This window comes from Phyllobates terribilis, unplaced genomic scaffold (genome assembly GCF_046119375.1).
Source record: "Phyllobates terribilis strain yellow unplaced genomic scaffold, ASM4611937v1 Scaffold_2__4_contigs__length_985480577, whole genome shotgun sequence".
NCBI lineage: Eukaryota > Metazoa > Chordata > Amphibia > Anura > Dendrobatidae > Phyllobates > Phyllobates terribilis.
Genome location: NW_027362762.1, coordinates 268,509,560 through 268,531,541, shown reverse-complemented (window position 1 = coordinate 268,531,541; position 21,982 = coordinate 268,509,560). Strand labels below are relative to the sequence as shown.

General features: G+C 37.6%; 1 protein-coding gene and 1 long non-coding RNA gene across 2 annotated transcripts in view; both read left to right on the top strand.

Moving 5' to 3' along the window:
- Window positions 1–10,768: 10,768 nt before the first annotated feature.
- Window positions 10,769–14,145, top strand: POU4F1 (POU class 4 homeobox 1). The gene is made up of 2 exons (XM_073670371.1): window positions 10,769–11,190; window positions 11,865–14,145. Exons 1-2 carry the CDS (start codon window positions 11,068–11,070, stop codon window positions 12,873–12,875), a joined length of 1,134 nt encoding a protein of 377 aa, XP_073526472.1. The 5' UTR covers window positions 10,769–11,067; the 3' UTR covers window positions 12,876–14,145.
- A 6,040-nt stretch (window positions 14,146–20,185) lies between these two features.
- Window positions 20,186–21,982, top strand: part of LOC141251584 (uncharacterized) — an 8,794-nt gene continuing 6,997 nt past the window's right edge. Inside the window, exon 1 of the long non-coding RNA XR_012313264.1 lies at window positions 20,186–20,305. This is a non-coding gene — a long non-coding RNA (uncharacterized lncRNA). The remainder of the gene's footprint in view (window positions 20,306–21,982) is intronic.

Sequence of the window (21,982 nt, the reverse complement as noted above, 5' to 3'; positions counted from 1 at the left end):
GCATACCAGGATTGGGGATGAGGGGAGCCATGCATACCAGGATTGGGGGTCAGGGGTGCCATGCATACAGGATTGGGGATGAGGGGTGCCATGCATACCAGGATTGGGGGTGAGGGGTGCCATGCATACCAGGATTGAGGGTGAAGGGTGCCATGTATACCAGGATTGGGGGTGAGGGGTGCCATGCATACCAGGATAGAGATGAGGGCAGCACATAACAGGATGGAGGAACAGGATTGGGGAGCACAAATACCAGGATGGGGGCAGCACAAATACCAGGATGGGGGCAGCACAAATACCAATAAAAATGCTCGCCACCTGGGCGTAGAATGGGCTCAATAGCTAGTATATATATAATAAACCATGATCAAATTGATGATTGTAAATAATAATGGTATCGCTAAGAACGTCATCCCATCCCGCAAAAAACAAGCCACCAAACATCAGTGGAAAAATAAAAAAATGATAGCTCCCAGAATAAAGCAATGCAAAAATAATTATTTTTTCTGTAAAAGAGTTTTTATTGTGTAAAAGCGCCAAAACATAAAAAAAAGATAGAAATGTGGTATCGCTGTAATCGTACTCACCCGAAAAATAAAGCTGCCTTATCAATTTTACCACACGAGAAACAGCATAAACAATGGTTTTTGTTCATTCAGCCTCCCAAAAATTGGAATAGAAAGCAATCAAAAAATGACATGTGCCCCAATATAGTACCAATAAAAATGTCAACTCGTCTCTCAAAAAACAAGCCCCCAACTGGCAGAAATATGGAAAAATTATAGCTCTCAAAATATGGTGATGCAATAAAAAGCGTTTTTTGGTGTGTTACAGCAGCCAAACCGATATAAATCTGGTATCGCTGTAATCGCACCAACCCGAAGAATAAAGTTGGCTAATCAGTTATATCGCACAAGGAACAGCGTAAAAAATAAGTAAAACCAATTCTTCACCTGCTGTTAATTTTTTCATTCTGCCTCCCAAAGGCTCATTTCACATTTATCTTGCGCTCTACGCTGAGCACTTACACTGGGGTTTCCCTCTGAAATACATGATTCACACGTAACCCCTGGCAGAAGATTCCCTATAGTGAGGCAGAAGGAGGCACTGTGGACGCCGTCTGGCCTATGAGACGGCGGTGTCCGTCTATTTAGGCTTGCATAAAAGCGCGGTCCTCCACAGTTTTGTGCACTTCTGAAAAGAAGTACACCACTGAACAGAGGTCAGATGGAGTCCAAAGTAACTCTGCTGCCTTATTATAGTGAATGAATCCCTCAGGGGTTTCATCTAAATCACATCACTCTGAGATTTAGATGGAAACCCCGATATAAGTGCTCAGCATAGAGTGCAGGATAAATGTGATCCAAAATGTTATGCAAAATGTTCTCAACAAAATCTTCAAATCAATCCACAAAAAAGTCAAGTCCCTGCTCAGGTCCATCATCTGTTAATGGAAATATAAGGGGCTTTCACATTACTGGAAGTACAAAGGCTCTGGAAAAGCAAAATGGTTCCTCACCTTCCAAAAGAAATTCAGCAAATTCTGCGCTCCTAAATCCAAATGTGCTCCCTTCTGAACCGAACAGTGTGTCTAAACCATATTTAGCGCCCACATGTTTGGCATTTCTGTAGCGATGAGAGCCTGCTTAATTTACGGGTGCATGTCTCCAGAAGAACCAGCTGGGCACTGCAACAAGCTGGGCACTATAATGGCAGTTTGCAATTTTCACTCAGCAACATCCAATGCTGCTTGTTTCTGTAAAACACCCATGGAGTCAAAATAGTCAAAATCGTCACTACACCTATAGATACATTTCCAAAGGGGTATAATTTCCAAAATGGGGTCACTTGAGGGGGGATTCTGCTTTTCTAGCACTTAGGGGCTCTGTATATGAAGTCTGCAAACTATTCTAGGAAAATCTGTGCTCAAAGGGGCAAATAGCACTCTATCCCTCCCGAGTCTCGCCGTATGGCTAAGCCGTACTGTTCTGCCACATATGAGGTATTTCTACATTCAACAGAAATTGTGGGACAAATTATGGTGCCATTTTTACCCATTTCCCCTTGTGAAAATGTAAACTCTGTGGCTAAAACAAATGCATTTATTTTTTCTTCACTGCCCAATGGTATAAAATTCTGTGACACACCTGTGGCATCAATATGATCACTGCACCCTAGATGAATTCATTGAGAGGTGGAGTTTGTAAAATGGAGTCACTTATGCTGCTGTTCTGGCACCTCAGGGGCTCTCCCAGTGGGTCATGGCACCCGCAAACCATAATAGCAAAATCTGCACTATAATATGGCGCTTCTTTCCTTCTGAGCTTTGCACTATGCCCGAAAACAATTTCCTGAAAACATGTAGGGTATTGGCGAACTCAGGAGAAATTTTTACAACAAACTGAGGTCCATTTTTTCCTATTAGCCCTTGGAAAAATTAAAAACTTGGGGTTAAAACAACATTTTAGTGGTAAAAATGAAGTTATTCTTTCTTCACCACCCAATGGTATAAAATTCTGTGAAGCACATGTGGTGCCAATATGATCACTGCACCCCTAGATGAATTCATTGGGGGATGTAGTATGTAAAATTAGGTCAGTTATGGGAGGTTTCTGCTGTTCTGGCACCTCAGGGTCTCGGCCAATGTGACATGGCACCCTCAAACCATTCCAACAAAATCGAAACTCCAATATGGCGCATCTGAGCTTCTGAGCTTGGCACTGTGCCTCAAAAGTAGTTTTCAACCATATATGGGATATCTGTGTACTCAGGAGTAATTGCACAACAAATTTTGGAGTCCATTTTCTCCTGTTACCCTTGTGACAATAAAAAATTTGGGGCTAAAAGATCAATTTTGTGGAAAAAATGTGATTTTTTTATTTTCAATGCTCTACGTTTTAATTTTCTGTGAAGAACCTGTGGGTTCAAAATGCTCAAAACACATCTAGATAAGTTCCTTGAGGGGTCTAGTTTCAAAAATGGGGTCACTTGTGGGGTATTTCCACTGTTTAGGCACATCAGGGGCTCTCCAAACGCGACATGATGTCCACTCTCGATTTCAGCCAATTTTGCGTTCAAAGTCAAATTGTGCTCATTCCCTTCCGAGCCCTGCCGTGCGCCCAAACCATGGTTTTCCCCCACATTTGGGGTATCACCATGCTCAGGAGAAATTGCACAACATTTTTGCCATCCATTTTCTCCTGTTGCCCTTGAGAAAATAAAAAAATTGTGGCTAAAGAATATTTTTGTGTGAAAAATGTGATTTTTTTATTTTTACGGCATGTTATAAACTTCTGTGAAGCAACTGGAGGTTGAAGGTGTTCACTACACATCTAGAAACATTCCTCAAGGAATGTATCTAGATGTGTAGTGAACACTTTGAACCCCTTGGTAATTCACAGAAGTTTATAACTTTGAGCCGTGAAAATAAAAAATCTAATTTTTCTGACATAAAATGTTCTGTTAGCCACAATTTATTTTCATAAGGGTAACAGGATAAAATGGACGCCAAAGTAAGTTTTGCAATTTCTCCTGAGTACGCCGATACCCCATATGTGGGGGGAAAACTACTGTTTGGGCGCACGGCAGGGCTCGGAAGGGAAGGAGCGCAAAATTGGCTGGAATCGTTAGCGGACGCCATGTCACGTTTGGAGACATGTTTGGAAACAGTGGAAACCCCCAACAAGTGACTCATTTTGGAAACTAGACTCCTAAAAAAATGGTTTTGTAAATTTGGTTGGAAACATGAGAAATCGCTGGTGAACTTTTAACCCTTCTAACTTCCTAACAAAAGAAAATTATGCATGGTAATTATTATCTATACCAGTGATGGTGAACCTTTTATAGCCTGAGAGCCAAAACTGCAACTCAAAACACACTTATTTATCTCCAAGTGACAACTCGGCAATTTAACCTGAATACTGAGGTTTTAGTTTAGAAAAGACAACTCATACAGAGAGCAAGCGGGGGCAGCATAGAGCTGCCACAGACAGAAGCAGGGGTATGAGATATAAAGAATATGCTCACCCCCATCCTGGTATATGCCCCCCCATCCTTGAATATATGCTGCCACCATCCTTGTATATATGTTGCCCCCAATCCTTGTATATATGTCGCCCCCAATCATTGAATATGCTCCCCCAATCCTTGTATATGCCCTTCATCCTTGTATATGCTCCCCCCATCCTGGTATATGCTCAATCCATCAATCCATGTTCCCTCAATCCATGTATATGTTGATCCAATCCATGTATGTGCCTCACCAATCCTTGTATATGTCCCCCCATCCTGGTATATCCCCCATCATTCTATATGCACCCCCATCCTGGTATAGCCCTCATCATTGTATATGCGCCCCTACTCACCTTCCTTCTTCTCCCACGTCGTCTTCTGAAGCCAGCAGCTGACTTTAGCATCCAAGCGACGGGGGCGCATGACGTCACTGCCATGTGCCATGTACTCTGACGTCAGCTGCTTGCCATTGATTGGCCAGCAGCATGTATTGCAGTGCACATCCAAGAACTCACATCTAGCTGAAGTATGGGCTGGTGTTGGTGAACTCAGAGTCCTCACCTGCGGGACCCGGTCCAGGAGCGCTAGTGCTGGGGCGATAGTGCGCATGCCCTTAGGGAGGGCTCTGTGTGCCCCCTCTGGCACGCGTGCCATAGATTCGCCAGCACTGTTCTATACTATAAACTATGATATATACACTTATTAGTGCTACCATGGGTATTACCCTATGCAAGTAGAATTTTTCTATGTAAATTATTATCAACTGCATTTTACATATTTTATGCTTAAAATACGGTTACCATCTACTTATTTATATGATGTGTGACTAAGTATTCAGTGTCTATTGAAGCCCTGTTTTATGTACTGTGGCTGCGTCCTCTTTTTGACATGAGGCACTTTATTTTTTAACTCTTATTTTCTGTTATTTTTTTCTACCAACACAAATATTTTCTTTATATACCCCTCTTTTACACTTTTTGACTCTGGATTATTTTCTAGAATGAGTATCTAACTATGTAATTTGAACTGTCACCTTTTAGTGACTAAGGTTTTTTGGACTAATATGTGTACTATAAAGTGACACTGGTCAGAATTGTAAAATTTGGCCTGGTCATAAAGGTGAAAACAGGTTTGGGGGGTAAAGGGGGTTAAAGAAGCACTCTCATTAAACTTTTTATTCCCTAAACTTGTGTAAATGTATATGTAATTTAGTGAAAGTGCAATAATATACTCACTGATCGATATCTTCTTCAGTTTTTAGGGCCAAATTCATTGATTTCGGTGGGAATTGCAGTCACGTGAGTGAGAAGAGGACTGGAGTGGAGCTGGAAACTAGGGATAATGGTGATCGTTGAGTATATTATTGCTCTTATACTACGCTATATACACATTTACACAGGTTTAGGGAATAAAACGTTTCATGGGACTGCGTCTTTAAGAACTATCTTTAGTATAAAGAAAACAAGGAGTCATGAAAGTGATGATTTGGCCCCCACAGAGCCCTAATCTTAACATCATCGAGTCTGTATGGGATTACATGATGAGACGGAAGGAATTGCACAAGCTACATCCACAGATCTGTGCTTAGTTCTGCAAGATGTTTGGAACAACCTCCCTGCCGAGTTCTTTCAAAAACTGTGTGTAAGTGTATCTAGAAGAATTGATGCTTTGATGCTCTTCTGATGGCAAAGTGTGGTCACAGCAAATATTGATGGGATTTAGATTTCTCTTTTATCATTCACTTTGCATTTTAATTGATAAAAAATAAATTATTTACACTTTTATTTTTAAAGCATTCCTGCTTTGCAGATTTTTTCCACACCTGTATAAAGCTTTTGTCCAGTACTGTATAAATATATATATTGTTACAGATCAATAGGCGACACTCGGCAAACTCCACTTTGATGCACATTTATTGTGGATATTCGTCACCCATTCTTTTCTATAGGGAAAATCCACATTATTTATGCAGACAAAACTGAAATGCTTCACATTAAAAAATCAGCAACAGGCAGTTTCTGTCCTGAAAATTATAGTAATGTGAAGATGAGATGAAGCTCAACTGCTTTGCAAGGACTGTATTCTGTCATGAATTTTCCATCAGAAAACATGTGGGTTTTTTTCTTGAAAGGAAAAAGATGCTCGTCTATGGGAGAAAAGTGCCACAATCTGCACAAATAAACCCGCCAAACTGACATTAAAATAAAAACAAAAAATGGCATTAACCCCAAATAGCAAGACAATTCAGGTAAAATACTATAGTGAAAATTGCACTTAATGTTTTCATATCGACTTATAATAAACCACCGCAATTTTGGGCACAAAAAAAAACTACTGAAAAAAAAAATCTGGTTGTGTGGGTTTAACGCACTTTTTTTGTGACATTGCTAGTTCTGCTTCAGCTCATAAAAAAGTAGCAAATGTAGCATCTGCTCCTCTGTCATGTAAATGAGTCAGGGGAGTGTGAAATGTTAACTGTGTATCTGATTGGCATATTGACAAACAGTAAGCAGTGATAGCACAGATTTGTAAATGGAGCAATTCCTAATAGAATTCTCCTGCACCTGTATGTACACTGCTGGTACAGCAGCTTCTTGGTGCTCCATCTGAACTGTCCCCTTGTAAATGTGGGCACGTGGGATGTTAATATGGAAATGCATAAATGCATGCTAAGGACTTGTAGGAGGTAACAGTATATGATATTATCTACATATAGATAACTGAAGGTTTCTCAGAACTTCAGCTAATAGTTCTACATTTATATCTTAAGAGACACATACAAGCTAAAGTGTGGAAGATTGTAGTTCTAAATATACAATGTTTGTGTATTTATGCTCATAATATATATATATATATATATATATATATATATATATATATATATATATATATATATATATAATGTATATACACACAGCATCAGCTCATCTCACACCTCAGTACTAAAGTGAAGGAATGTAATTAGGTTATAAAACATGGTTGTTGAAGTTGTAAATGTTTATAGGAAAACAGTACATCTTAGGGAAGGCCTTTTAATTAATCAGGGAAATGTCAATGTCTCATCAGAGGGGTCTTGTAAATCTCTCACTAAATGCACAATCAGGATGCTCATTGTCCCATAATCTTCCTATTTTCATATTTCTGTTTGCCAGTTTGGTACCTATGTTGCTGTTATTATTATTATTATTATTTCTACTAAAGAACACATGAATGATTAATGTGGTCATCCAAATATTGCCTGGAGTGCAGGGTCTCCCCTGATCCCTATGTCTGAACATCACTGATCACCACCTGCAGGTCATCTATGCTATCTCCTATATCTCCTTAGGGCTCAAGGTGTACCCATAGTCTTCACAATGTATCCTGGTTGCCCCTTTATTGTACCATGTGATCACACTGATTATCTTCTTGTATACAATGATTATGTAGTTGGTGGCATGTTATGAACACATGATTGATTTGATTCGTTTGCATCTCTTAATTATTGAAAGTAATGAATAGCAGTACTTGCAATGTAAATTCCTGACATCATAGTCAGTAGAAAGACCTCAGAAGAGTTCTTCTCATTTCATCCTCACTGATTACCTAAATAAAATGTGCTCTGCCTGTGGCCTAATCCGATGACCCTTGCCTAGATTTTATGTGGTGTAACCTCATTATCCACACTAGAGGTTCTGGATATACAAGCCTCAAACCCCCAGAGGATCCCACTGAATTATTTGATCCCATTCACACTGAAGTGGCCCTAATCAGCAGCAGTCAACATCTGATGGGGTTAATAGAGCGTCTTAACCCTTCTGCTGCTGGCAGCTTTATAAAAGCTCTAGCCCAGGGATGCCTCTGACCATATACTGTGTTATTTCTTCAGTTCCATGTATAGATTATAAAGATGAACCTCATTCATATTCCTGCTGTGTTGTGGTGTCATTGGCTCAGTGGCTGGATGCTTCTCCTCACCAGCAGCCCAGCTCCAGCGTTTTACTGCTAACTAAACCTCATTATTAAGTCACCAAACTAACAAAAGAGTTTTCTTCCACCTTAACCTTGCACACAATCCTTTAACAAATTAATTAATCCTAATGAATTAACACTTCATTTATTTAAACGAGCTACAGTTCATGAATTAAATTTTCATGCGGTGATTAAAGGCTGCTAAAATATGTATGATTTCGTTAAAATTTTATAATAAATCAGGGCAACGTGTTACATGACAAGGCAACTATTTTTCCTGCCCCCTTTGTACATGCTCAGGCTACCGTGAAACAAAATGGGGGCTAATTTCCTCCTAGAGGGAGTATATCTCCATATGTATGCATTATATTTTATCACAAATGTGAGACAATGCTAAGTACATTGAATACATAGCATACATTGTGATGTGCACCTTCTATTGCCTGAAAGCAGGCATTTCTCATGGCTGTCATCGTCCAATTACTATAGCAAAAAGCAAAAGCTTCTAAGCAGCCTGCTTATAAGTCAATCAGCTGTCTTTGTTCCATCAGAGAATCTTCCAGGGAATAAGAAGGCTTTCAATTTTTAATTTGACAACATTCTACACTTTGCCAGTAAAGGAAATAATTGCAGTTTGTACATCAGTAATTAGCAAGTCTTTGCTGATGTCAGGAAAGCCCTGACATGGACATGGAAATACTTTCTGCTCATCCACCTGTAGGATATTTTAGGAGATATAGTAATTGCGCAGAAAGTTCTGATTTTAGAGCGTAAAACCCAATGCACACTAGTCTCTGCCAAGGTGTGTGAATGTACACTCTAAGAAAAATGTGGTTTTCAGAAGCTTTTATGTCCTGGGTGATGGAATACCGAGTGCATTCATAGGGTTGTTGATGGGCCAGAGAGATGTCTCAAAAGCAATTAGTGCTCTGGAATGTGCCATAAAGGCAATTTATTTGGTGCTTGTTGTGTTTGTTTGCCGGTAATTAGAAAATCCTGGAGGGTTGCTCTTTTTTTAATTTTTTATTTTACATTACTTACTTTTTCTTCACAAGGAGGTCTTTGAGATTTAGTGTGTCCTAATCCTTCTCCCAGCAGACAAATCACTAATCACTGACTTCCATGCATTTCTTATTCTCTTTGCAATTAGGTTTTAGGTGGCACAATGTCAGCATGCACAAGTGCAAAGACCTTCCTTGTATCCTTCATATGCCTTTCCTGTTCCATAACTATCCAGATGCAACCACATAATTCTTTGCAGTTATTTAGAGATCGTTGGAGTGGTAAAGTTATGTGTAAACATATTATTATCAATTTCTATCATTGATAATTAACTTCATATGATGATGTCTAGGAATTGCTTGGTTTCTAGTCAATGCCCATGTGATTTAAAGTTTCATGTATGCATCCCCAGAGATAACATAATGAATGGCATCCTCTCCCCCTCTCCTATCCCAGCGATCAGAATCCCAGTGAGTGGCTCCAGTGCAGGCTGCTGTGATGAGCTGTGTGTAATAGCAATGTGTCTGTGTCCATGGGGTCAGCAGGATGATGTGGCTCCATCCTACAGCTGGGCTCTGCATCTCAGCTCCGGTGCACAACTTTTATATGCCACTTTTTCTGGGTCGTGCATTCTAGACATAATTCATTAAAATGCTAATTGAGATTGTCATTCCAGATATGTTTATCGATGTGCAAAGTAAATGGACACTAATAGAAATGAGTATTAGAATGTGCCAGAGACAGGGCTGCACGGTGCTGCTGCTTTCCTCTGAGCATCTCCAGATTTAACTCATCTGCTGCCGAAAGGCTGCTGCAATCTTCCAGAACTGGTTTTTGATTTCTGCAGAGTAAACTGTACCATATTTGCTTATCATTAGATGATGTGAATGTATATATGTATGATGTGCCTGTCGTTGTATGATGTGTGTGTGTGTATATATGTGTGTATTTGTGTGTATGATGTGCTTATGTGTGTGTCTATATAAATATATATATGTGTATATATATATATGTATAAAAAAATGTGATTTTTTTATGATGTGCTTCTCGTTGTATGATGTGTGTGTGTGTGTGTATGATGTGCTTGTGTTTGTATTTATATATATATATATGTATAAAAAATGTGATTGTCTTATGATGTTTTTGTGTGATTGTGTGTGTACACACACACACGCACATATATATATATATATATATATATATATATATATAATTTCAAGTGCTGAGAGGATTAAAGTTAATATATAAATATATATATTATAATTCTATATATATTATATATGTCTATATATATATCTATATATGGAGATATATACATATATATATATATATTTAGATATTTATATATATATATATAGATATAGATATATATCTATATCTATATATATATATATATATACATATATATATATATATATAGATAGATATATCTATATATACACTCACAGCCAGCCGCACACATATACACTCTGATTAATGTTAATCAGTGTCAATTTTGAGTCCTGAGAGAATTATTAATTCAGGTTAATGAAAGGTTCTCAGAATTATAAAAGAAGCAGGTAAAGTAAATGTAAAGTAGTGATGATGGAGTCAGACTTGGTCCTGGGCTTAGTCCTCCAGAACACTGCGTCAGTCTATACTAATAGACCATTGCATATAATAGTCAGGCAGAGCGCATATAGTCTGGTATGCTGGAGGGCAGATCATGGCCAGTGGTGGCCCCTTGTAGGTGCTGCACCTGCATGCTCTGCTGTCTGCTGGTCACCAGCCTTCAGATCCGCCCTCACTTCCCACTGAGCACTAAATGCAACAAGCCCACAACAGACAGCTGATGAGTGTCAGCCTGGAGTCTCGCGATAGCAGAGAGCGGCTGGAGCTGCGAGATGGGGGGCTCAGGTGTAAGGAGCAGCTCATCCCAGTAGTAGAATAGAGCAGACAGATAAGTGAGAGCAGAGGCTGGAGGGAGGCACACTCACTACTGTGTGCTGCTGGTGGTGGTCATCATCACAAGATCTGCCTGCAGCTCCAGCAGCTCCACAAGGACCTGGCCACTTTCTCTTCTCACTTTAAGAGCACTTCAGGATTCCATGCAATTCTTCCAAGATGATGTCCATGAACAGCAAGCAGGCTCACTTTGCCATGCACCCGAGCTTACCTGAGCACAAGTACACCTCCCTGCACTCCAGCTCCGAAGCAATAAGAAGGGCATGCTTGCAAACTCCGCCGGTAAGTGCCAGTCACCTGTTCTTGGGGTCCTAGCATTGGCTTCTGTGTTCTTGGGGTCCTAGCATTGGCTTCTGTGTTCTTGGGGTCCTAGCATTGGCTTCTGTGTTCTTGGGGTCCTAGCATTGGCTTCTGTGTTCTTGGGATCCTAGCATTGGCTTCTGTGTTCTTGGGGTCCTAGCATTGGCTTCTGTGTTCTTGGGGTCCTAGCATTGGCTTCTGTGTTCTCTGTCCTTGGTGCTGGATTCCATCCTATTTCTCCCCATTGTGATGTGCCGCACGGATGACACATGTGTACAGTGCTATGACATATATGTGCCCATTAATTATGCCTAAATGTTTATTCTTACATCCATAATAAGGGAGACGGATTATATTCCATAGATGCGGTGTAGTTATTCTAATGTGTGCCATGTGCGGGCATTCTGTGATATTTTACATCTAGAAGCTATGCCTAGTGCATTTTCCAAAACCTTCAGATTTTTCTTAGTTCTTTGAGATGATGGGCACAGACTGTAGTTTCATCCTCTGGATCTCCCCCATTTGTGAATGGCCTCAGTAATGATCTCATCTTACTACCATGGTTGGAGTTGACTTTATTGTCTAAGTTCTTGTGTGAAGTTTTTGGCTTCTTGTGTTCCCACATATTACAGCATCTGTATCCCTTCTGTCCTCAGCTGCAGAACAATATCTTCGCCAGCCTAGATGAGACCCTCCTGGCCCGGGCCGAAGCGTTGGCCGCCGTGGATATGGCAGTATCTCAGGGCAAGAGCCACCCATTCAAGCCTGATGCCACCTACCATACTATGAGCAGCGTGCAATGCCAGTCCAATTCTTCCGTGCCACTTGGCCACCACCATCACCACCACCATCATCATCACCACCAGGCGCTGGAGCCCGGAGACCTGCTGGACCATGTCACGTCGCCGTCCCTAGCCCTAATGACCTCTGGTGGACATGATGGGGTCGGGGGTGGTGGAGGTGTTGGAGGGGGAGGCGGTGGCGGCGGAGGTAATGGGGGCTTGCTTTCCACCTCAGGCCATCCACACAGCCACATGCATGGCCTGAGCCACCTTTCCCACCAGGCGGCTATGAACATGACCTCAGCCCTGCAGCACCAGGGGCTGGTGGCCGGTGCTCATCATGGACCAGGTGGGCAGGTGGCCTCTGCAGTGGGGGCAGCAGTTGGACTGGCCTCTATATGTGACTCAGAGACTGACCCCCGGGAGCTGGAAGCCTTTGCAGAGCGCTTTAAACAGCGGAGAATCAAGCTGGGGGTGACGCAGGCAGATGTGGGCTCTGCTTTGGCCAACCTGAAGATCCCCGGGGTGGGCTCCCTCAGCCAAAGCACCATCTGCAGGTTCGAGTCCCTCACCCTGTCCCACAACAACATGATCGCCCTGAAGCCTATCCTGCAAGCCTGGCTGGAGGAGGCCGAGGGGGCCCAGAGGGAAAAAATGAATAAGCCCGAACTGTTTAATGGGGGGGAAAAGAAACGCAAGAGGACTTCCATAGCTGCCCCAGAGAAGAGGTCCCTGGAAGCATATTTCGCTGTCCAGCCGAGACCCTCCTCAGAGAAGATCGCGGCCATAGCCGAAAAACTGGACCTCAAAAAGAATGTGGTGCGGGTCTGGTTCTGTAATCAGAGACAAAAGCAGAAAAGAATGAAATTTTCTGCCAACTACTAACTCTATTTATTGTATTAATTTATTTATTTATTCTGAGTTTATTTATTTGTTTGTTGGAGGGAGGATGGCTTCTCTCCGGTAACAGGACTACGAATCTTGAGATGATCTCTAAAAAAAATGGATCACTAAATAAATAATAATTTAAGAGAATATTTATTGTCGGGACCAATGGACAATAAAACAGCACAGGGGATGAGAGACCGCAAACATCTATTCTTCAACTTGAATCCTAAAATCGAGGGGAAGTGTTACTTGTTCTGGATAAGGACAACTCGTACAAACCCATCACATAGAAGCCCTAAGGGTGATCATTATGATGATGAAAATAATGTGAAATTTTCCGTATTTCTGTCCCTTCCCGTCCCTTTGTTGTCCCCATTTTGTCTCTTCTTGTTACTGGTCCCAGTGAGGGCTGTATCCAACTCATCAGGTCAGAGAACAGACCAAGAATGATTGCTTTCTATTAATTAACGCTTTGATTAGAATGCCCCATGTCATAAATTGGATGCACTCTAAATCCACTCACTGTGATCATTGCTAGGGTAGGAATGTTGAGTGTTTGATGATCATGATGATGATAATGATGGTATTATCTGTCCTTCACATTTGTAGAGCATTCAGAGTTTCATTTCTTGTCATCAAGGTCTGTACTTGTTGTGATACTGCCTAATTAAAAGTTTTGCACTAGGGCAGTGTCATTTGTTAGTAATGAGTATAGCATACAGTGAAGTGGGTGAAATCTCCCATTCACCGAGATTTAGTTCAGGCAAACCCCTTCAGAAACCTTGGCAGACCATGCAGCACCCTCAAGGCTCTCACCCAGAGTTGACTTTATATGAAGAGTCGGGATCATTTACAACTTTTTTAATTTCCTTGTTTGCAGAGCAAACTTTCTATGCATATGGGCACTACATAGACTAGTATCTGGTAGACTTTGTGTGTGCTGTGATTTCACTGTTTTTGGCTGTCTTCACCCGAAAAAAAGGTAAAAACAAAAAAATTATCCACAACATTGATGTCCAGTTATTGTGTGATGCAGAACAAATATTGTAAATATTTTACATGATGGTGACAATGTGACCACGAGTATTTTCTCCAGACGCCTCATCATTTTCTGTACCTGTTTCTACAGATGTTTCTTTCTTATTTATCTGTACCTTCCCCCAATTCAAGTCTTTTATTTTTGGATTTTTATTTATGTACGCCAGCTGCAATATGAAGATGTGCAACGGTGACAAGATACTTTAATAAATGCAAACAATGAAAGAAACACTACTCTGAATGTTATGTATACATAAAACCACTATATACATAGAACATTTTTATGGATAATTACACTACTTCTTACCAGAAATTTATTTCTGTTTTATCCGAGATAGATTAGCATTTTTATATCATTAAGTGTCAAATGGTTTGGTTGAATTTTCTTTGCACTAAAGACGATTTTAGCAGAATCAAACGCTGACCTAACATGATTCTTGTAGCGGTTCATTAGGAGTTATATGATGCCACCTACTGCTCCATCTGATCAAAGAGAAGCTTGTCCTCCTTATTACAGAAAAAGGCAAATATACATGGTAAAAAGTCAATGGACTAGTATTAACTGGCAAAGGGCTATATATATAAATTTATAGATAATTAAATCAAGAAAAAAATATATAGACGTGTGTATATATACTATATGTGTTAGCCCATTGACGGTTAGGACTTCTCTATTGCCGGTTAATACTGGTCCATTGACTTTTTACCATGTATACTCGTATATCTCATATAATATATATATATATATATATATATATATATATATATATATATATATATAGAAAGACAGAACAAAGATGAGAAAATTAGCCTGCATAGGTGAATGAAAGATACTATTCACTTTTTCACCAACTGGATGTGCTGGCTTATCTTTGTTCTGGATATTTGTGCAGAAAGTACTAGCCGGTTACCCTTGGAGTATCTGGCACCCATAGATGATGTGCTATTTCTTTGATTTCTTGTAGTATATTCAATTTCTTCACTACTTTGCGATAAGATTTTCCATTTTGTTTTATTTTACAGAGGTTAGTGAACTTTCTACTAACATTTGGGGTAATTATTTCTATCGGTTACTATATTTGTAACAAAAAAAAATCTATCCATGAATTGGTTTCGGAAAAAATATCCTTTTAATAATCAATAATTCATCTTCCATCCCTCTAGTACTGAAAATATACAATTATGGCATATTTTAACAAAAGAGATCAGAAGTTAGAATTGTACCTGTCATTTATACAAAGCAAATCGAAAATAAAAATGACACATTGTAAATGCATACTAAAAGGAAGACAGTCTCCAAATGTTCTATATGACAAGTTATGTTACTGTGAAAGATTAAAAATCCAAATGGAAATGTATTTTTATAACTATTATAAACTGATCTGATTCTTGGGCAGTTCATTATCTGTATCACTCTGCAGTTATCCAAAATGACAATTACTCTATTAATGTACCAATGACAATAAGAGCTGAGAGATTTGCTTTTTCTTTTTATATTATATTATCCAGACTGCAGTGAATTGTCTACAATGTATTTAACAGCAGAATCCTTCAGTTTAGATTAGAGCATCATGAATGAATAATGGACAATATCTGCCATGATACTATCGATTTTACCCTCTTGTGATATTAAGACCACTTCTGTCCTCATTCAACAAGTGAAGTGGTGACTGAATAACACAGGGAGAGCAGAATGTGTGGAATCACACACACACACACATATATATATATATATATATATATATATATATATATATATACTGTATATATATATATATACAAACGTACATATATGTATATTTATATATATATGTATACATATACACATATTGTCTATATATATATAGATACATGTATATATATAATAAATTAATATATATTATATATATACATATATACTATATCTGATATATATTAATATATATATGAAATATATATACATGTGTATATATATATATATATATATATATATATATATATATATATATATATAAACACATTAATTATCAATACAGCTTTATCACATTTACTTCACAATTCTCCAGTAACACTTGATGTGTTTATTGCAGCTACACTTGTTCTTTCTTCTTATCAGAAGTTGTAAAAATGTCTCTCACATTCCACTAAAAATATGTACAAAAGTGATTTCACTTTGTTTATTTTAAGGTAATTTAAAGTAATTTGGTGACAATTATATAATCAAGCGGTAAATGAACCAGGCATAATATAAATCCAAAGTGCAACACTTCTGTAGGTTACAATTAAAAAACATAAAAATGAATAAAGACTGAGTTGTGACTATTGTGGACCACCGGTCTAATCACGTGCACTACAGAGGGATTGTTGTAAATACAATTACTGAGTCGCTGTTAATAATTCATGGGCTGAGATTTGAAAAATTAATAAAATGAATTATAACAAGAAGCTAATTAAAAACTTTAGTAATTGTTGTGAAGACAGAAGAGTAGGAGGAGTAATACACAAAATACATTCCTATTAGACCCTTTGCTGGTCCAAAGTACATTTTTTACTAAATGAATACAGGATTTTTAGTTGTATTAGGATTTCCTATATAATCTACCAGAGGATGTATGTAAAGTGCATGGAAAAGAAAATAATTAATCAGACACTCTGAAGAATAACGTTTATTGAAGTGAGAAGTTTTAAATAAATATAATGAAATAGGATTGCAGAATTATTACCTGATTTACTATACAGGCATAATGGCACAAATTATGCACTCCACTATCTATCTATCTATCTATCTATCTAATATCTATCTATCTATTTATCTAATTGTTAAAACAAAAGTATAGCAATTATATATAATATATTTATTTATTCAGTAACACACATTTTATAAATATGTATACACTAATCTATATAAATTTATATCTATGTACACATAAAACACACGAGAACATGCATTTGCATATATATTTCCATATAGAATATATATACACATTTATATATATACACAAACTCATTTGTTCTTACAATTAATTGTACATACACATATGTAAGTACATCGTCATAAATATCGGCATATCTCTACGTATTGACATGTATACTTATATACATATGGTGTCTCAAAAAATAAATAAATAAATCATAAATATAAACGCAAACATACATAATTACATGCATATTATTAAATTCACACCTGCGTGTATATGTACATTCACATGCATATAATAACACCAGTACATTGCACATATAAATAACCATATCAGTCACACACACATATACATACTTCAGTCAAACAAATATACATAGGTACATCTGTCACACACACACACATGTATATAGGTACTTCACACACATATAGGTACATCAATTACACACATATATATAGGTACATCAGTCACACACACACATATACATAGGTACATCAGTCACACACACATATATATAGGTACATCAGTCACACACATATATACATAGGTACATTAGTCACATATACATAGGTACATCAATTACACACATATACATAGGTACATCAGTCACACACATATACATAGATACATTAGTAACATATACATAGGTACATCAATTACACACATATACATAGGCACATCAGTCACACACATATATACATAGATACATTAGTCACATATATAGGTACATCAGTCACACATATATATATATATATACATAGGTACACTAGTCACACACATATATACATAGGTACATCAGTCACATAATATATACATAGGTACATCAATTACACACATATACATAGGTACATCAGTCACACACATATATACATAGATACATTAGTCACATATATAGGTACATCAGTCACATATATATATATATATACATAGGTACACTAGTCACACACATATATATATAGGTACATCAGTCACACACACATATAGATACATCAGTCACACACATATACATAGGTACATCAGTCACACACATATACATAGCTACATCAGTCACACACACATATAGATACATCAGTCACATACATATACATAGGTACATCAGTCACACACATATACATAGGTACATCAGTCACACACATATATAGATACATCAGTCACACACATATACATAGATACATTAGTCACATATACATAGGTACATCAGTCACTCACACACATATATACATAGGTACATCAGTCACTCACACACATATATACATAGGTACATCATACATACACGTATACATAGGTACATTAGTCACACAAACATATACATAGGTACATCAGACATACACGTATACATAGGTACATTAGTCACACAAACATATACATAGGTACATCAGTCACACACACATATACATAGGTACATCAGTCACTCACACACATATACATAGGTACATCAGACATACACATATACATAGGTACATCAGTCACTCACACACATATACATAGGTACATCAGACATACACATATACATAGGTACATCAGTCACTCACACACATATACATAGGTACATCAGACATACACATATACATAGGTACATCAGTCACATAATATATACATAGGTACATCAGTCACTCACACACATATACATAGGTACATCAGACATACACACATACATAGGTACATCAGTCACATAATATATACATAGGTACATCAGACATACACGTATACATAGGTACATTAGCCACACAAACATATACATAGGTACATCAGACATACACATATACATAGGTACATCAGTCACATAATATATACATAGGTACATCAGTCACACACACATATACATAGGTACATCAGACATACACACATATACATAGGTACATCAGTCACATAATATATACATAGGTACATCAGTCACACACACATATACATAGGTACATCAGACATACACATATACATAGGTACATCAGTCACACACATATATACATAGGTACATCAGTCACATAATATATACATAGGTACATCAGACATACACATATACATAGGTACATCAGTCACACACACATATACATAGGTACATCAGTCACATAATATATACATAGGTACATCAGACATACACGTATACATAGGTACATCAGTCACATAATATATACATAGGTACATCAGTCACATAATATATACATAGGTACATCAGACATACACACATACATAGGTACATCAGTCACATAATATATACATAGGTACATCAGTCACACACACATATACATAGGTACATCAGTCACATAATATATACATAGGTACATCAGTCACTCACACACACATATACATAGGTACATCAGTCACATAATATATACATAGGTACATCAGTCACACACACATATACATAGGTACATCAGTCACATAATATATACATAGGTACATCAGTCACACACACATATACATAGCTACATCAGTCACTCACACACATATACATAGGTACATCAGTCACATAATATATACATAGGTACATCAGTCACTCACACACACATATACATAGGTACATCAGTCACATAATATATACATAGGTACATCAGTCACACACATATATACATAGCTACATCAGTCACACACACATATACATAGCTACATCAGTCACATAATATATACATAGGTACATCAGTCAAACACACATATACATAGGTACATCAGTCACATAATATATATATAGGTACATTAGTTACACACACATATACATAGGTACATCAGTCACACATATCCATGTACATCTTCCTCATCTTCCTCACCACATATGAATATGTATTATTTGCTTTCTAAGTGCAGACGAGATGACAGGGGCACAGCCCTGGCTTAACTTTTGGAGTTTAGTGTGGAATTTTCCTTTCTTCTCCACAACATACAGTAATGTATACAAACTTTTGTACACATTGATCAGAATAAAACAAAATGTTGACAGCTTCCAACAGTGGAAATTCACTTATAGGAGACTTTTCCTTCTCATTGAAGTGTTGACAATAAACATTTAATGAAGGCAGAGACTTGAACGTCTCCAGACACAGGCGGAATACTTTAACAGACCATTAGCATGGCTTTCTTTACTTCAAACACATCACACTATATACCATAAGTGTATAAATATATATATAAATAAATATATATATATATATATATATATATATATATATATATATATATATATATATATATATAAAATAAGACAAGATAATAATCCAGAAAACAAGTGCGAGGTTTCCTGCGCCTCCGCAGCTCTGCCGCTTCTTGTGACAGTCTATATTTGCTCATTGCAGATCACTGGCTCTTGAAAATGTTAAATACAGTTAATGCAATATTAATCGCCCTTTGGTGATATAAAATGCAATATTTTCAGGCAGCTATAGAGCTTTTTGTAGAGGAAGAGCTGATGAGAGCAGTCACAGCTGAATAGTGGAGAGAAAAGCTCTGTATTTATTGCTTTTGTTTGGCTTTTGGCTACAGACACAGGAACATTGTAATGGGGTAAGGACATTTATTTTCTCTGCAATCTATTGCGGCAAGAGCACGACTAGCAGATGGGCTTGGTGGCTGCTCGCCCCCTTTCTGGCCACACAGTCGTTTACAGCAAATCCTAATAACTAATAATGATTTATGTTAATTCTCTTCACCTATGCGACTTTATTACAGCCGCATTATAGGCAACTGCAGGAGACTGGGTAGGAAACTTGCACACTTTACTCTGACCTTCTTCTTCTTACCGATCTCCTCTGTTTATTTTATTCGCACGATTTTGCTCAGATCGTTGCAATTTACAAAGCATATTTATGATCTATAGCACTTTATTACAACTAGTTCCATCCAAAGAAGAGGAAGGCTCCTGTGAAAGGCGCTATTTTATTCTAATATTCTATTTACTTCCAGTACGTTTCTGGATTAGATTTAATGCCAGATTGAATATAAAACAGTCTCCTTGTTCTGGAGAGATTATGGCAATTTCACTTGCACTCATGTGTCTCATCCCATCTGCCTAAAGGCATTCTCTCTGAAAACAACAGTCCATCAAAGCGCCTTATTAACACTATTATACCCACATCACAGGGCGAGCTCTCCACCTGCTTAATAGTGTTAAATGGTACCAGCCTAGATCATGGAGAGGTGACCGGGTTGTTAATAATGCCCACAATAAAACTAACACAATTCCTGCAGGATGGCTCCTTAGGATCAAGATCTTACAGGATAGTAGTACATATTGTCTTCTTTTCTTTATCCTATTAACCAAGATAATCAATATACACGTGTATATATATTATATATATATATTACATGCATACTCAAACCACATATATATGTATTATATATATATACTCCTACATGAATATATGTATTTATACATACACACTATATATCTATATAATATGTACACATGCATACATAAATCAATATATGTATCTATATATAAACGCACCACGTATATGATATGTATACACACATGCATATATGAATATGTACATATAATAGAAATATACATACACATCTCATATATATGTATATTTATGCACAAATACATAAATTAATATATGTATCTATACATACACACATCACACACAAATATATATATATATGTATACATATATATATATATATATAGTATGTATACATATATGACTACACGTACATTTAGATATACACACCACGTGTGGGCTAATATACACACATGAATATATACATATATACATACCCACATCACACAGACAAATACAAATACATAGAAAGCTGAGTTTGCCAGTGTACTTCTTTTCTGTCCCTTGTGATAACTCTCCTGTACTCTCTGCAGCACAATACCAATGAGGAAAACCATACAATGATTACTACCAAATCACAAAATCTGCTCTATTACTACTAGATTACAAACTTAGCTGTACTATTAAATGGATTAAACAAGACGCACGCAGAGTACAGTACATAAAACGCAGCCTATCGCATGTTTGCAGTGAAGTGCATGAAGAGCAGCAGATTTGTCACTGAACTTTGCTAGGACTCTACCATTTCCCCAGCACTACATGCTTCTTCTCCCTTAAAAATGAGGAGTGATGCATTATTGAAAGCCTATATCAAACAGCTCTGGGTTGCAAGCTCCTCTCTACGTTGGGCTCTAGATGAAGTCTGACTGTCTGACTGCACATAAGCCTCTAATATGTT

What these genes read in the sequence shown, in the direction of transcription:
- POU4F1 (XM_073670371.1), top strand. Translation starts at nt 11,068, where the DNA reads ATGATGTCCATGAACAGCAAGCAGGCTCACTTTGCCATGCACCCGAGC. An exon ending in CATGCTTGCAAACTCCGCCG is followed by an intron (nt 11,191 to 11,864) that starts GTAAGTGCCAGT and finishes TTCTGTCCTCAG; the next exon opens with CTGCAGAACAATATCTTCGC.